General features: G+C 45.4%; 1 protein-coding gene across 1 annotated transcript in view; it reads left to right on the plus strand.

Moving 5' to 3' along the window:
• clybl (citramalyl-CoA lyase) overlaps window positions 1-16,009 on the plus strand; it is a 139,078-nt gene that overhangs the window by 109,166 nt on the left and 13,903 nt on the right. Inside the window, exon 3 of the mRNA XM_033023087.1 lies at window positions 117-324. Coding sequence (XP_032878978.1) covers window positions 117-324 — 208 coding nt within the window. The remainder of the gene's footprint in view (window positions 1-116; window positions 325-16,009) is intronic.

The raw sequence follows: 16,009 nt of genomic DNA on the forward strand, positions 1-16,009 counted from the left end.
CTCAGTGCTGATATTGATCACATTTTCCCTTGAAAAGAAGACAGTTAGTTTACGCTTAATCTGTTTAATCTGCTTGTTTAATCTTGGTTTGACATATTCACTCTTGTTCCTTTCAGATTTAACTCTACCAAGATAGGTCACATTCTTGGGCCTATACTGTGCAGTCACTACTCATCCAGTGCATGCACCAACCACAAGTACACGCCACGGAGAGCTGTGCTGTACGTGCCTGGCAACGATGAAAGGAAACTCCAGAAGATCCCCAATCTTCATGTAGATTGTGCTGTGCTGGACTGTGAAGATGGAGTAGCATTAAACAAAAAGGTACTGCAGCATGTACATGTACCAATGTGGAAGCATGTGGCAACGCAGAATATTAGAACATAGAAATATATGTTACATGAACAGGCCCTTCTGTCCAATATGTCATTGTCGAACATGATACCAAGATCATCTAATCTCATTTGCCTCCACATGGTCCATATACCCTGCATATCCACTTACTTATCTAAAAGCCTCTTGAATGCCACTATCATCTCCGTCTCCACCACCATCCCTGGCAGCGCAATCCAGGCATCCACCTCCCCTTATGTAAAAAGCCTGCCCCACATATCGCCTTTCTTTCACCTTAAATATCTTGTCTTTGACATTTCCACAATGGGAAAAAGGTTCTGAATGTCTACCCTATCTATTCCTTTCATCATTTTATATACTAGGAAGTTCATTGCTCAGATTCAGATTCAGATTCAGATTCAACTTTAATTGTCATTGTCAGTGTACAGTACAGAGACAATGCAGTTAGCATCTCCCTGGAAGAGCGACATAGAATATGATTTCAATAAATAAATCTATTTACATGCATACAGTCATAGTGTTTTTCCTGTGGGAGGAGTGTCCGGGGGGGGAGGGGGGGTGATTGGCAGTCACCGAGGTACGTTGTTGAGTAGAGTGACAGCCGCCGGGAAGAAGCTGTTCCTGGACCTGCTGGTCCGGCAACGGAGAGACCTGTAGCGCCTCCCGGATGGTAGGAGGGTAAACAGTCCATGGTTGGGGTGGGAGCAGTCCTTGGCGATGCTGAGCGCCCTTCGCAGACAACGCTTGCTTTGGACAGACTCAATGGAGGGGAGCGAGGAACCGGTGATGCGTTGGGCAATTTTCACCACCCTCTGCAGTGCTTTCCGGTCGGAGACAGAGCAGTTGCCATACCATACTGTGATACAGTTGGTAAGGATGCTCTCGATGGTGCAGCGGTAGAAGTTCACCAGAATCTGAGGAGACAGATGGACCTTCTTCAGTCTCCTCAGGAAGAAGAGACGCTGGTGAGCCTTCTTGACCAGAGTTGAGGTATTGTGGGTCCAAGAGAGGTCATCGGAGATGTTGACCCGCAGGAACCTGAAGCTGGAAACACGTTCCACCTCCGTCCCGTTGATGTGGATGGGGGTGTGCGTGCCGCCCCTAGACTTCCTGAAGTCTACAATGAGCTCCTTGGTCTTCTTGGAGTTAAGGGCCAGGTTGTTGTCAGCGCACCATGCTGCTAGGAGCTGGACCTCCTCCCTATAGGCCGACTCATCGTTGTTGCTGATGAGGCCAATCACCGTTGTATCATCTGCATACTTGATGATGGTGTTAGTACCATGTACAGGTGTGCAGTCGTAGGTGAAGAGGGAGTAGAGGAGGGGACTCAGCACACAGCCCTGTGGAACGCCGGTGTTCAGGGTAAGGGTTGAAGAGGTGTGCTTGTCTTACCTAACAGACTGGGGTCTGTTGGTTAGAAAGTCCAGTATCCAGTTGCAGAGGGAGGGGTCGATGCCCAGGTTACCGAGTTTGGTGATCAGTTTAGAGGGTGTAATGGTGTTGAATGCTGAGCTGTAATCGATGAACAGCATTCTTACGTAAGTGTCTCTGTTGTCGAGGTGGGAGAGGGCGGAGTGAAGTGCCGTTGAGATGGCATCCTCCGTACTCCTGTTCTTGCGGTAGGCAAACTGATAGAGATCTAATGTGGGGGGTAGGCAGCCTTTGAGGTGTGCCAGGACCAGCCTCTCGAAGCACTTGGTGATGATGGGAGTAAGTGCAACTGGGCGGAAGTCGTTGAGGCTCGCCGCAGTGGAGTGTTTTGGCACCGGCACGATGGAGGTGGTTTTAAGGCATGTGGGGACAACTGCTTGGGCAAGTGACAGGTTGAAGATGTCAGTCCAGACGTCTGTCAGCTGCGCAACACAGGCCCTGAGGACGCGCCCGGGGATGCCGTCAGGGCCAGCAACCTTACGTGCATTAGTCCTACTCAGTGCCACGTACACGTCGTAGGGGGTGAGTGTGAGGGGTTGGTGATCAGCAGGGAGCACAGCCTTGATGGCTGTCTCTAGATTGTCCCTGCTGTGAGCTTGTCGAAAGATCACAGTTTTCCTTGGAGATCAGAAAAATGACAGATGCTGGTGGTGAAATGTATTGGATGGTTGGATCGGGTAGATGGTGGGAATCAGTGGTCTCAGACTCTGGATAGTGGGTGTGAAGCTTCTGGCACTTATGGAGTACTTGGTTGTGTTCTCAAAACCTGCACGGACCAACAGGCTGGAGTTTTTGCTGACATCTTCAACTACTGAGGTGGCACTAACATCCGAGGTGATGAAGTTACCACAAAATGGGTCTGCGATGGAAGATCAGCCATGATCTTGGTGACTGGCAGAGCTAGTTAGAAGGGCCGGTCCTGTTTCTCGTTCTCATGTTCTTAATTATTACATCCTCTCAAGACATCCCAATTCAAGCACTGACATTGCTTTCAATTTTGGAGTCATCAAGTGATGAATTGTTAACAAAAGTGTGACACTTTATGCCTTCTTGCTAAATGCTGCACATTCTGTAGAGAACCACCAGCATCCACATCATTGACCAAATCTTCTCCATCTTTGCATCAAAACTGAGGGAGTCTGAGATGAGCTGAGAGTGAGATGCCAGTAAACTGGACCTCCACTGAGTGCAGGGTTAGAACATTGGCACATGAAGCCGGGGCCGGATTTACGTATAAGCTTCACAAGCTTAAGCTTAGGGCCTCGAGATTTAGGGGGGTCTCGGCAGGGCCGGATTTACCTATAGGCTTGATAGGCTGAAGCCTAGGGCCTCAAAATTTAGGGGGCCTCTGGCCAAGGTGTTTTTCCCCCAGAGTAACAAAAATCCAGAAAAAAAATTGGAACGCTATCAGCGTTTCCACTATGACGGAAATTACCCGAAATTCTGGTTCTGTCCCGCTGGAAGTTTTGGGGAAAAATATTGCGACCATCCGCGCCTGCACAGTTGGGGGAAGCCGGTGACACAGTAGCGACGCAAAATGACGCTGTCTCTCCGCGCGTGCGCAGTGGGGCCGGGCGGGTTCAGATCTCCATTTGCACTCCACACAATCACCTCGATGCCTCGTGTCTACCAAAGATCCTAGGTGTCTACTCCAGGTAAGTAGTGGAATATTGCGTTGCGGGAATGCCCGTTTCTCCGGGCCGGGGGGGGGGGGGGGGGGGGGGCTGCGGTGTCTGCGGCATGGAGTCGGAGCCTCGCTGGGAGGGAGAGAGAGGGGGAGGGAGGGAGAGAGAGGGGGGGATTGTGAGAGGGGGAAAGGGGGGGTTGCTGTAATGTGCAAAGGAGAGAGAAAGGGAGGGGAGGGGGAGAGAGAGAGGGGAAAGGGGAGGGGGAGTGAGAGATGGGGAGAAGAGAGAGGTGGAGGGAGAGGGAGGGGCGAAGGAGGAGGGGGAGAGGGAAAGGGGGATCCTGCGTGGGAGGGAGAGAGAGATGGGGAGGGAGAGAGAGGTGGAGGGAGAGGGAGGGGGAAGGAGGAGGGGGGGAGAGGGAAAGGGGGATTATCTTTAGTGAGATTGCAAAATTAAGGTAGGTTTTATTATATTTTCTCCTCCATATGAATAATATCAAATAATTGGAACTGCTTTCTATTCCTTGATAACAATACTGAAAAATATGTATTCCATAGTTTGCGACTTTCATTTTGCATCATATTTTTAATGTGCACACACTAACACAGTCGAACAGTAACAGGCAATCAAATCAACACACAAAACATTTTCTAAAAAAAGGTTTTATTTACTGCAAAAACTTACAGTATTTTATTTGCAGTGTTTGCATGCTCCTTTATAACATTTTACATAACATTTTACAGCACAACTTGATTATTAAAACAAGGACAACTTCAATTCTTGATTTAAAAAAAATGTATACAACAATGACCCCAATCATCCCATTCCAACCATTCATTACTCTTGACTCAACCAAAATTATTTGTGAAATATTGGTCATAAATTTGGTGCAAAAATGCTCCAAAATAAGGCTCAGAATGCACCAGAGAGCATCTAAAGCCCCAGAGCTTCCAGGGTTCTTAAGCGGGCCCGGGACCACGGCTGCAAGGTCTTTGAGCTTCGCGCTTGTGATATGTGCTGCGTGCACTTATTTCACATAAATTTTTTGTAATCCTGCCATGCCACCCCCCTTTTTGAAAAACTTCGTACGGACCTGGTGTATAATATTTTTGACACTGTCATAGGCCTTTCTTACATATGCTGTCACAACGCACTGTAGTTTCTAAACAACACTTAACTAATTTTCCTTGCCCTCCATTTCAGAATAATAGTGTTTTAAGCCGATAACTCGACACTAGCACTGGCAATAAATAAAAAGTGCAGCTTTCCAACCCTTATCTCATTGGCCACGCTCAGCTGCACATCGGTGTAAATCTGGTGGACTCTTCATCTTCCTCTCATCGTGGTGGTGGGGGATTGGGCGGGGCCTCACACGTGGAATAGCTTAGGGCCTCTCTTCATCTAAATCCGGCCCTGCATGAAGCTGAAGGCGTGGATTAACTTCATACCCAATCTCCTTGGCCTTGCATGAGCAATGGCTGCTGCAAATAGCCGAGCCCATTCTTAAATGGGTTCACAGACCTTAAGTTAAAAAGTTAAGTGTTTTGATTATTTTTCTTTAATATATTTTCTCTTACTGTTCTTAATTGATTTCTAGTAATTTCGGCTCTTTTTATTTAGATTCCTTTTTATTACTTAAGACAATTTGAACTACTTTTAAAAGTCTCTGATCATCAGATACATTCAAAAATATTTCTAAGCCTTTCACGTGGTTGGTCAGCTTCTTTGGCCCTCTGATTCTAGGGATGGTTAGAGTGGTAGAGACGTGCAGCACAGAAACTGCCCCTTGAGCCCATCTATTTGCCCATTTACTAATCCCGTTTGCCCCCATGAAGTTTGTATCTTTTCAGGCCTCAGTGACTGTCTAATTGTCTTCCTAATGTACCGATTGTATCTGACTCCATCACCTTTTCTTAGTCTTGTGTTTCAGATATCTCTGCATATAAAACTATATCCTCATATCCCTTTCAAACTATTTCCACTCACCGTAAACCTGTGTCCTCTTGTTAACGATGCCCCCTACCATGGGAACACGATTCTGACTATCTATCTTATCTAGGCCTCATAATTTTATCCACCTTTATCAGGCCATCCCACAGCCTTCTTGGCTTCAGAGAAAACAAACTCAGCCTGTCCAACTTCTTCCCATTACTAAACTCATCCAATCCTGGCAGCATCCTGGTGGATCTCCTTTGCAGTTTCTCCAGTGTAACCACACCCTTCTTACATAGAAACATAGAAAGTATGTGCAGGAGTAGGCCATTTTGCCCTTTTAGCCAGCACCGCCATTCAATATGATCATGCTTGATCATTCACAATCAGAACCCAGTTTGTGCTTTTTTCCCCATTTCTATAATTATAAAACTCTGATCTTGGATGTGTCTGTGTGTGTGTGTGTGTTTATTTGTTTGTGTATAATCACATCTTCTCGAAAAAACATTTGCCTTTCAATATCCTTTGCCATCCAAGTTTACCATTTAAGTAATCTTGCCTTGCACCCTTATTGAAACATGCTGCTCTGGAATATATTTTAAAGACTCCCATTTGTCAGCTGTTGTTTTACCAGTTGCATCTGGTCCCAATCTGTTTTTTCTTACAATATTGAAGCCAGTCTTTTCCCAAATCAACATGTTTACTTATCATCTTAAAGAACCAGCCTCATCCCTTTCCATGACAACTTTGTAACTTACAGAATAGTGGTGACATTTCCAAAATACCCAAGTTTTGATTGGCAGATGGTTGGACAAAGGCCAGAGATGAAATGACAAACAGTGTGAGATAAAGAGATAAGGATATAAGAGACATGAAATGTGAAGCCAGAGGAAGGAATATAGATGGAAGGAAATGTGGGGAAGGGGAAAGGGAGAAACGGGTGCGCATCCAGGTAGGGCCCAGGGAAGAGAGGGGCTATGGGGGGAAAGGGAGATGTTTGAGAAAAGGGGAAGTACAATGGGATCTGGGTGTCTTGTACATCAGTCACTGCAAGTAAGCATGCAGGTACAGCAGGCAGTAAAGAAAGCTAATGGCATGTTGGCCTTCATTACAAGAGGAGTTGAGTTTTGAAGCAAAGAGGTCCTTCTGCAGTAGTACAGGGCCACAGTGAGACCACACCTGGAGTATTGTGTGCAGTTTCGGTTTCCAAATTTGAGGAAGGACATTCTTGCTATTGAGGGAGTGCAGCATATGTTCACGAGGTTAATTCCCGGGATGGCGGCACTGTCATATGTTGAAAGAATGGAGCGACTGGCTTGTATACACTGGAATTTAGGATGAGAGGGAATCTTATTGAACCATATAAGATTATTAAGTGATTGGACACGCTGAGATAGAGGTGCCCCGATGTTCCCGGTGTTGGGGGAATCCAGAACTAGGGGCCACAATTTAAGAATAAGGGGTAGGCCATTTAGAATGGAGATGAGGAAAAACCTTTTCACCCAGGCAGTTGTGAATATGTGGAATTCTCTGCCTCAGAAGGCAGTGGAGGCCGATTCTCTGGATGCTTTCAAGAGAGAGTTAAAGCCCTGTCTCACTGTACGAGTTCATTCAAGAGTTCTCCCGAGTTTGCCCTGATTCGAACTCGGAGATTTACGGTAATGGCCGCTCGTCGGTACTCGGGGATCTCGTGGACATTTTTCAACATGTTGAAAAATCTTCACGAGTCTTCCCAAGCTTACCGCGTTTCCCGAGTACCTGCCGTTAGCGTTACAGGCCGCTAAGAGACGTCCCCGAGCTCCGACGTACCCGCTACGTACATTCTACGTGCTTCCATGAGTTTGATTTTTTTTTAAACTCGGGAGAGCTCTTGAATGAACTCGTACAGTGGGACAGGGATTTTAGATAGATCTCTTAAAGATAGCAGAGTCAAGGGATATGGGGAGAAAGCAGGAACGGGGTACTGATTGTGGATGATCAGCCATGATCACAGTGAATAGCGGTACAGGCTCGAAGGGCGAATGGCCTACTCCTGCATTTATTGTCTATTGTCAGCCCCACCCGAAATGTCAATAATGTCAACATTCCAAGTGCTGATCTGTGCTCAAAGCTCATTGACATCTGTGAGGATCTAAGCTTTAAAGGAAATGCAGCAGATACCACTGGACCCTCTGTGCTCTCTAACGTGCCTCTTGCCTACCAGACTGGTTTGATGTATCTACACTTTTTTCCCTACCTGCTACACTGCTACCATATGCAGAAAGGCGCCACGGGTGGTAAGTTTAAGCATAGACCCTGTTTCAGCCTGTTGTTTGTTTGTGAATGCTGATCAAAAAAACATTGGAGCTATTTTGCACCAACTTAAATTTATATAGCACGTTTACCTAATTAGCCTGGTGCCGTTAGCTGGCAAGGTCCAGATTCTCCTTTCCAAACCACTCTTCCTCTCATTCCTCCTTTAAAGAATATGGAACAAGGAACAGTGCGGCACAGGACCAGGGCTTTCAGCCCACCAGTTCCATGCCCAACAAGATACCTATTTGAACTGTTCCTTTTTGACAGTATGTGCCCCATATCTTCTATTTCCTGCAAATAATAATAATAATAATAATAATAATAATAATAATAATAATAATAATAATAATAATAATAATAATAATAATAATAATATATTTTATTGTCATTGCACATAAGTGCAATGAGATTTGGTATGCAGCTTCCATGCAGATATTCATATATCTGTCAAAAATCTTCTTAAACACCACTATTTTATCTGCCTCAAAAATCACCATCAATGGCAGTGCATGTCACGCACCTAGCACTCTCCGTGAAAACAAACTACCCCCACACATCTCCTTTAAATTTTCTTCCACTGACCTTGTAGCTCTACCCTCTGGTATTTGACATTTACACCCTGGGAAAAAGGTTCTGACTATCTCACCTATCTAAGCCTCTCATTATTTTCTAAACTTCTATCAGGTCTTCCCTCAGCCTCCGAAGCACCAGAGAAAACAATCCAAGTTTGTCCAACTTCCCCTTATAGTTAAACCTTCAAATCCAGACAGCATCCTGTTAAACCCTCTCCAAAGCCTCCACATTCTTCCTGTAATGTGGTGGCTAGAACTGTACACAATTAAAATGAAATCTCCTTCTCTGGCCAAACTTTTGGTTTCCTGCCATACCTCCTTCTGTGTCACGGTGTTAGATTTTGCTCGATAATACTCCTGTGCAGCACCTTGGGACGTTTTACTGTGTTAAAGGCAACATATAAATCGTTATTGTTAATCCAGACTTTGCCCATCTGGTGAGAAAATTCATGTAGCCCATCTGAGTTTAACCATGCAGAAAGACCCTGTGGCCCTCTCATCATGGTTTCCAGCTGTTTATTACTGAATTTCAGTGATATTTTTCTTTCAACTGCTTCAGCAAGAGTCAATTTAACATGATGGTTACAAATACAGACTGACGTTACTTCAGCCTCTCTGGACAACTCAAAGGATGCATGCACTGGTGTTTCTACATAAGGAGAGCAGCAGGTGTACTGACTTGGCCAAAATGTAGGTGTACTGACTTGGCTAACATTTGTTACCCATCTCTAACCATTCTTGAGAAAGTGGTGGTGAGCCACCTTCTTCAGCCTTGGACCTCTAGTAGTACTCACAATGATGTTGGGGAGGGGGGTTCCAGGATACCAGTACTGCAGGTTGCTCTGTTGCCTCAAAGCTCCAGCACCCAGTTCTTCATCCACTCATTTTCTCCACTCCCGCAGTTAAATGTATGACATGTGCATGTTCTCCATGTAAGCGTGTGGGTTCCTGCCAGATGTCCCCGCTTCCTGCCACATCCCAAACATGTGCAGGTAGGTTAATTGCCTGCCATAAATTACCCCTTAGTGTAAGTAAGTGACAAAAGAATCAGAGGGAAGTTGATGGAAATGTGTGAAAGAGGCAGACAGACAGATAGACAACAGACAGAGAGAGAGACAGAGAATAAATTACAAGAAATAAGGACAGCGGAACGGAACTGATGGGAATCTTCTGATGAACTCAGCATGAACTCGATGGACCAAATTACAACATAGTGCCACAGTAGGTAGAACTTTGCCTCACAGTGCCAGACATCCAGGTTCAATTCTAACTTCGGGTGCCGTCTATGTGGTTATCACATTCTCCCTTTGACCATATGGGTTTCTGCCGGGTCCTCCAGTCTCCTCCCACATCCCAAAGACATGATTGATTAATTGGCCTCTAAACATTGTCTCCAGTGTGCAGGCTTGAGCTGACGTCTTGGACAAGTTGATGGGAGTGTAGGTAGAATAAAATGGGATGAGTTTAAAAGGATGCTTGATGGTTGGTACGGACACAGTGGGCTGCCTCTTCTCATTGTCCCCCCTCGAAAAGGCAATACTTCATACTTCTCAGCATTCAATTACATCATACAACTCTTTAAAAATCCAACATTATCCTTCTCATTAGCTCATTGTGCATCCATGTTTAGTGTCATCTGAACTATGGAAATTCTCCCTCATGCTCCTAAGTCCAAATCTATAACCACTTTAAGAAAGTAGCAATCTCAGTTGAACAAGTCTCTTTTCATGAAGGAAGTAGTAATACCTAAGCAGCAGTTAGTGCTGGTGCATTGTCGTGCTAGACACCTGTGTGGGATTTTTATGTTCACTCTGTATCAATGGGGGGTTCTTCCCAATGCTCTAGTTTCCTCCCATGTCTCAAAAATGTTAGTTTAATTGAGAGATACAGCACGGAAGCAGGTCCTTCGGCCCACCAAGTCAGCGCCGATCAGCGATCCCCGTACTTTAGCACTATCCTACACACTAGGGACAATTTACAATTTTCACCAAAGCCAATTTACCTACAAACCTGTACGTCTTTGGAGTGTGGGAGGAAACCGGAGCACCCGGAGAAAACCCATGTGGTCATGGGGAGAACGTACAAACTCCACACAGATAACACCCATAGTCAGGATCGAACCCGGGTCACTGGTGCTGTAAGGCGGAAACTCTACTGCTGCGCCACCGTGCCACAGTGCAGGTAGATTAAATGGCTTCTCTAAATCACTCTTTATTGCAGGTAACTTGCCAAAGAATCAAAGGAAAGTTGATGGATATGTGGGAAATAATTACATTGTAGGGAAATATGGGGAATGTACTGATGTGATCGTTCTGCATGGACAACATGGGCCCAATGGGTCAAATGGCCTCTTTTATGCAAGTAATGGGACGGCAGACTGAAGTGAACAAAAATTATACTGCTGGAGGAAACCAGGTCAAGCAGCACCTGTGTAGGGAATGTATGGAAGAAGGGTCCTAACCCGAAATGTCATTTGTCCATTTCTCTCCACGTATGCTATCTGATCTGCTGAGTTCCTCCAGCATTTTGCCTTTTGATCAAGATTCCAGCATCTGCAGTCTCCTGTGTCTGACAGACTCGAGTGGTCGACATCAGTGGCCTCACAACTCAGGAACACATTATTGCAAATTAACCACTAAATTATGGGATCAAACCGTGTTCTGCTCTCCGACCAATGCACTCCGATTCGAAGAACTGAAGTATTGTTGAATCGCGCGACTTGTTTAATATTCATTGGTCAAACTAAAGCCTAAGTCATCTTGTTTTAGTAATAATGATATTAACAATTTCTTTTTGGTGCGTGCTGAGGGAGGATACACACCATTGCACTTTGTACTTTCAAACCAAGCCTGAGGCTCCTCCTTACTTTTCCCTAGTTCCCGTGCTCCTTGAAGTTTCTGCGTTCTGTCTTATCCTTTCTGACAGCAGAATAGATGCCGGACTGATCCCTGGAAGTTTGAAACTAATGAACTAACTGCTGAGTCGCTGCCACAGAGCTCGGTCCCAAACTATACTGTACTTCACACACGATTTATTCTCCAGATGGTGTGAGTGTGCCACCCTGCCGTGAGGAACCATCACTTCCACTGGAGTGTGAAAGTGGACGGATGTTGTTTCCTTTGCAGTTCTGATAATTCGGGGACTGGGAACATGCGAGGATGGTTGGTTGGTGCTGATTATTTTTTGTTTGGTCTCCTTCCCTCATTTGCCTGCGTCGAGTTTTTTTCACCTTTATTGTTTATGCTGCCTTGCGCAGGGACCATCGCAGCCTTTCTTCAAAGTCAGCGTGTGCCTCATCCTGCTCCGAGTGTTTGTTATGACACAATAGCGGAAATCATACAACTTCTTGGCTTCTCACTTCACCGCACAACAGCATATTTATTAGCCATTGGTCCTCCCTGTGCTGTTAGCTGGTGCGGGACAGAATTAAAAATTTAATTTCACTGCGACATTTTATGTTTGTAATGTTGTAACCTGAAATCAGAGATAAGAATGGAAGGCACAGCCATTTGTTAACTTGAGCGGTAACCTGAGAACATTGATTACTGGGAATTTGGCACTGATCAGTAACCACAGTCAGAAGTCACAACTTAAATTTGTATTTGTAGACGGACACAGCTCAGGAGACCATTTGACCCATCATGGCTCTGCCAGATTTTTGAGGGAAAGGTTTACGGACATTTCAGGTTCCCCATCTATTCTGCTTTCTGGCAAAGGGCCCCTTGCAGCTTAAGCGGGTGGAAAAACAGGAGCAATTTTGTGAAGCAGATACGAGTGATGTTAAAACATTAGGTTTTTTTGTATTTGAAGATGTCTTCAGAGATGCACAATTTTATGCTCGGATGCTGAGAAATATGTGTGAAGCTGGTTTCAGTTTCTCCATTTAAAAGGAAGCTTTTCTCGGATAGCTTGGTCGCCCTTTCTAATAGCAACCTATAGATTATTCAGAGTATGGCAACAGATTGTTTCACTGTGGGAATAATATCAGCTGCTGTGGGTGCCAGTAACCAGTAATGATGAAAATGTCCGTGCGACTGACTCTCAGGATCATTTCTAATAACAATGACCATTTGAGATTAGCCACAAAATTCAACTTGGAACATTTTCAGCTGCTGTGCAACTATGTTACTGTCAGGTCTCATTAGAAGCTTTGAGACTGATGGGAGTTTCAAATCTATTTATTGACATGTCCTTTTTAAAACTCATTTTCAGCATGTGGGCGTCACTGTCAAAGCAACATTTAATGCCCATCCCCAATTGTGCTTGAGATGGCGGTGATCACTACTATCATGCTACAACTCTGTAGTAGTCTGGGATGAAGGTGCCCCCGCGTATGGTTCCAGCTTTTATACGTCAATGTTGAAGGAAGGGTGATATATCTCCAAGGCAGGATTGTGTGTGATCTGGAGAGTTTCTGCAGGTGGTGGTGTTCCCATATATCTGTTGCCCTTGTCATGCAGCGTGCAAAAAGGCCCTTCGGCCCAAACTTGCCTACACCAGCCAACATGTCCCATCTATACGAGTATGCCTGCGTATGGCACCATATCCCTGTAACCATGTCTTTTCTATGTACCTGTATAGATGCTTTTTAAATGTCAAGAAGCTGCCTCATCAATCTCTTCACCTCTGTTGTTCAGGTTTTTTGTCCATGTTGTCAGTGGTTATGGGGAGAAGGCAGGAGAATGGGGTTAAGAGGGAAAGTAAGATCATCCAGCAATGAATTCCACAGGTGAAAATACCCAATGACTTGGCCTCCACAGCCATCTGTGGCAATGAGTTGCGCAGATTTTCCGCGCTCTGACTGGGGAGGTTCCTCCTCATCTCCTTCCTAGAGGAATGTCCTTTGATGCTGGGGCTGTGACCGTTGGTCCTAGACTCTCACACTAAGATATTTAAGAGACTTTTGGATCAGCACATGGATACGCAGCGAATGGAGGGATATAGGTTATGTGCCGGATATAAGAGGTGTAAATTGTGAAGCCAGAGGAAGGAATGTAGGTGGATGGGGACAGGGAGAGGGGGAAGGGTAGAAATGGGTGTGAATCCAGGTGGGCCACAGGGAAGGGGGGGGGGGGGGGGGGAGGTTGGTGGGAGGTATAAAAGTGGAGGGGGGAGTATACAAGTTCCCTTCATGTATATGTTGAGCAGTGACCAGGCTGCATGTTGGTTAATCTCTGATGGATGTTAAACGGTGGTGGGGAGGAGAGAAGGCACTGCCTCACAAAGCCTCTGAATTGCTTGAGGCTGACGTCAGTGCAGGAAAAATGTTCCCGAGTCCAGAACCAGGAAAAATGGGGGAGTCCACAACCAGGGGTCACGGTGTAAGAATAAGGGATAGGCAATTTAGGACTGAGATGAGGAAAAACTTTCTAACCTGGAGAGTTGTGAATCTGTGGAATTCTCTGCCACAGAAGGCAGTGGAGGCCAATTCATTGCACGTTTTCAAGAGAGAGTTAGATATAGCTCTTAGGGCTACGGGAATCAAGGGATATGGGGAGAAAGCAGGAAAGTGGTACTGATTTTGGATGATCAACCATGATCATATTGAATGGCGGTGCTGGCACGAAGGACCGAATGGCCTACTCCTGCTATTTTCCATGTTTCTATGTTTGAACCATCCATACAATGTTTGGTTGGAGGACACATCGTACTCTTAACAAGATTATGTTGGTGGGGTGGCATTTGGTTAATTGTGTTCTTTGCTTAGTTTATTTTAGAGATATAGCGTGGAAACAGGCCGTTCGGCCCACCAAGTCTATGCCGACCAGTGATCACCCATACACTGAAGCACACTGTTAAGTGTTTCTATTTTCTCTTTCAGTTTCACATTTCTAGTATCAGCAGGTTTTGGTTTGATATTCAAAAAAGTTACCATTTAGCTGAAATTTGGATTGTAGTTTCATTTAGAGATACAGCAGGGAAACATAGTGTTTTGTGTGAGCGTCAACATTTACACCCGTATATCAGTTCTATCCTACATACTAGGGACAATTTCCATAAGCCGATTAACCTACAAACATGCACGTCTTTGGAATGTGGGAGGAAACTGGAGCACCCGGAGAAACACAGTGAAATATAGTTGTAGAGTGATACAATGTGGAAACAGGCATTTTGGCCGAACTTGCCTACACTGGGCAACAGTTTCCCAGCTACACTAGTCCCACTTGCCTGCGCTTGGTCCATATCCCTCCAAACCTGTTCTAGCCATGTACCTGTCTAACCGTTTCTTAAACAATGGGATAGTCTCTGCCTCAACTACCTCCTCTGGCAGCTTTTTCCATACACCCACTACCCTTTGTGTGAAAAAGTTAACCCTCGGATTCCTATTAAGTATTTTCCCCTTCACCTTGAACCTATGTCCTTTGTCGATCACAGGGAGAATGTACAAACTCTGTACAGACGGCACCCCACATAGTCAGGATCGAACCCGGGTCTCTGGTGCTGTATTGCAGGAACTCTACCGCTGAGCCACTGTGCCGCTCGGTTTCTTTTGTATGTGTACAGAGCTGGAAATGTTCCTTTATTTGGGATAAATACCAGTTTTATGCTTGTGCTAGAATGGATTGGCTTGAGCCGCACGTCCCCGTGCACGTTTTGGAATACAAGTCTTCAACTTAACTGACAAAATAATGAATTGCCCATAGCCTTTTCTGTTTCTATTACATTGAGATCTTTCATAACAGCTTGAGGAATCAACAAGATTAGATGACGACAGCTTCCTAAGATGGCGAGGCCTTCAGAGGGAAACAAGATGGAGCAATCACCCTGAGCTTCTCGCTGGACTCAAACCGTCATTGAAGATGACGCTGACTCTCAGTCTGAAGAAGGGTCTCGACCCGAAACGTCACCCATTCCTTCTCTCCAGAGATGCTGCCTGTAGCGCTGAGGTCCTCCTGCATTTTGTGTCTATCTTTGCACAATTTTTGCATGGATATTGTCCCTTGCTGCAACGTAATTGGATTGTATATTCACCATTGTTACTCATGGCCTTATTCTGTATATACACCGTTACTACACGTGACGTATTCTTCTGCACCAAATTCTGGTTGGCTCCCTGGTTTGAAAGTAATTGTGGAGTAAGGCTAATGCTGGGCCGTGAGTTACCAAATTTGGAGAAATGCTGCCAGTGATGCAACTGACTTGCTGTGTCTCAGGCATGCCGAGTGTGGACAGCTACATCTGTTTTGATTCTGTCTTCTTTTACATGGCGAAGAGTGTCCTAACTTGTAAGAAAGGACATAATGCCCCTGTCCCACTTAGGAAACCTGAACGGAAACCTCTGGAGACGTTGTGCCCCACCCAAGGTTTCCGTGCGGTTCCCGGAGGTTTTTGTCAGTCTCCCTACCTGCTTCCACTACCTGCAACCTCCGGCAACCACCTGCAACCTCCGGGAACCGCACGGAAACCTTGGGTGGGGCGCAAAGTCTCCAGAGGTTTCCGTACAGGTTTCCTAAGTGGGACAGGGGCATAAGGCTTGTGTATTGAACACTCCCTACCAATCCTGTCTCTGATATTTGCATCTGCAGTAGGTAGGTTGGTGAAGATAAAGTCAACCAGATTTCCTCCTCATGTTAGTGATCAGATCTTGTGCAAGCACAGTTTGGCAGTTGTTTCCCTCAGAGCTTAGCCAGCTGAGTCATTGTTTCACCAAGCCCCTCTTTGATGTCCCAACTCAGTTCTGATTCTTTGATTCCTTCAGGATTTTTTCCGAATGATGCTCAATAAGGGCCTGTAATGTTTCATCAATTGAGGGTATATTGTGAATGGTAGTCAACCAGAATTTTCCTACCCAGGTTT

Source organism: Amblyraja radiata, chromosome 6, assembly GCF_010909765.2.
Source record: "Amblyraja radiata isolate CabotCenter1 chromosome 6, sAmbRad1.1.pri, whole genome shotgun sequence".
Classification (NCBI taxonomy): domain Eukaryota; kingdom Metazoa; phylum Chordata; class Chondrichthyes; order Rajiformes; family Rajidae; genus Amblyraja; species Amblyraja radiata.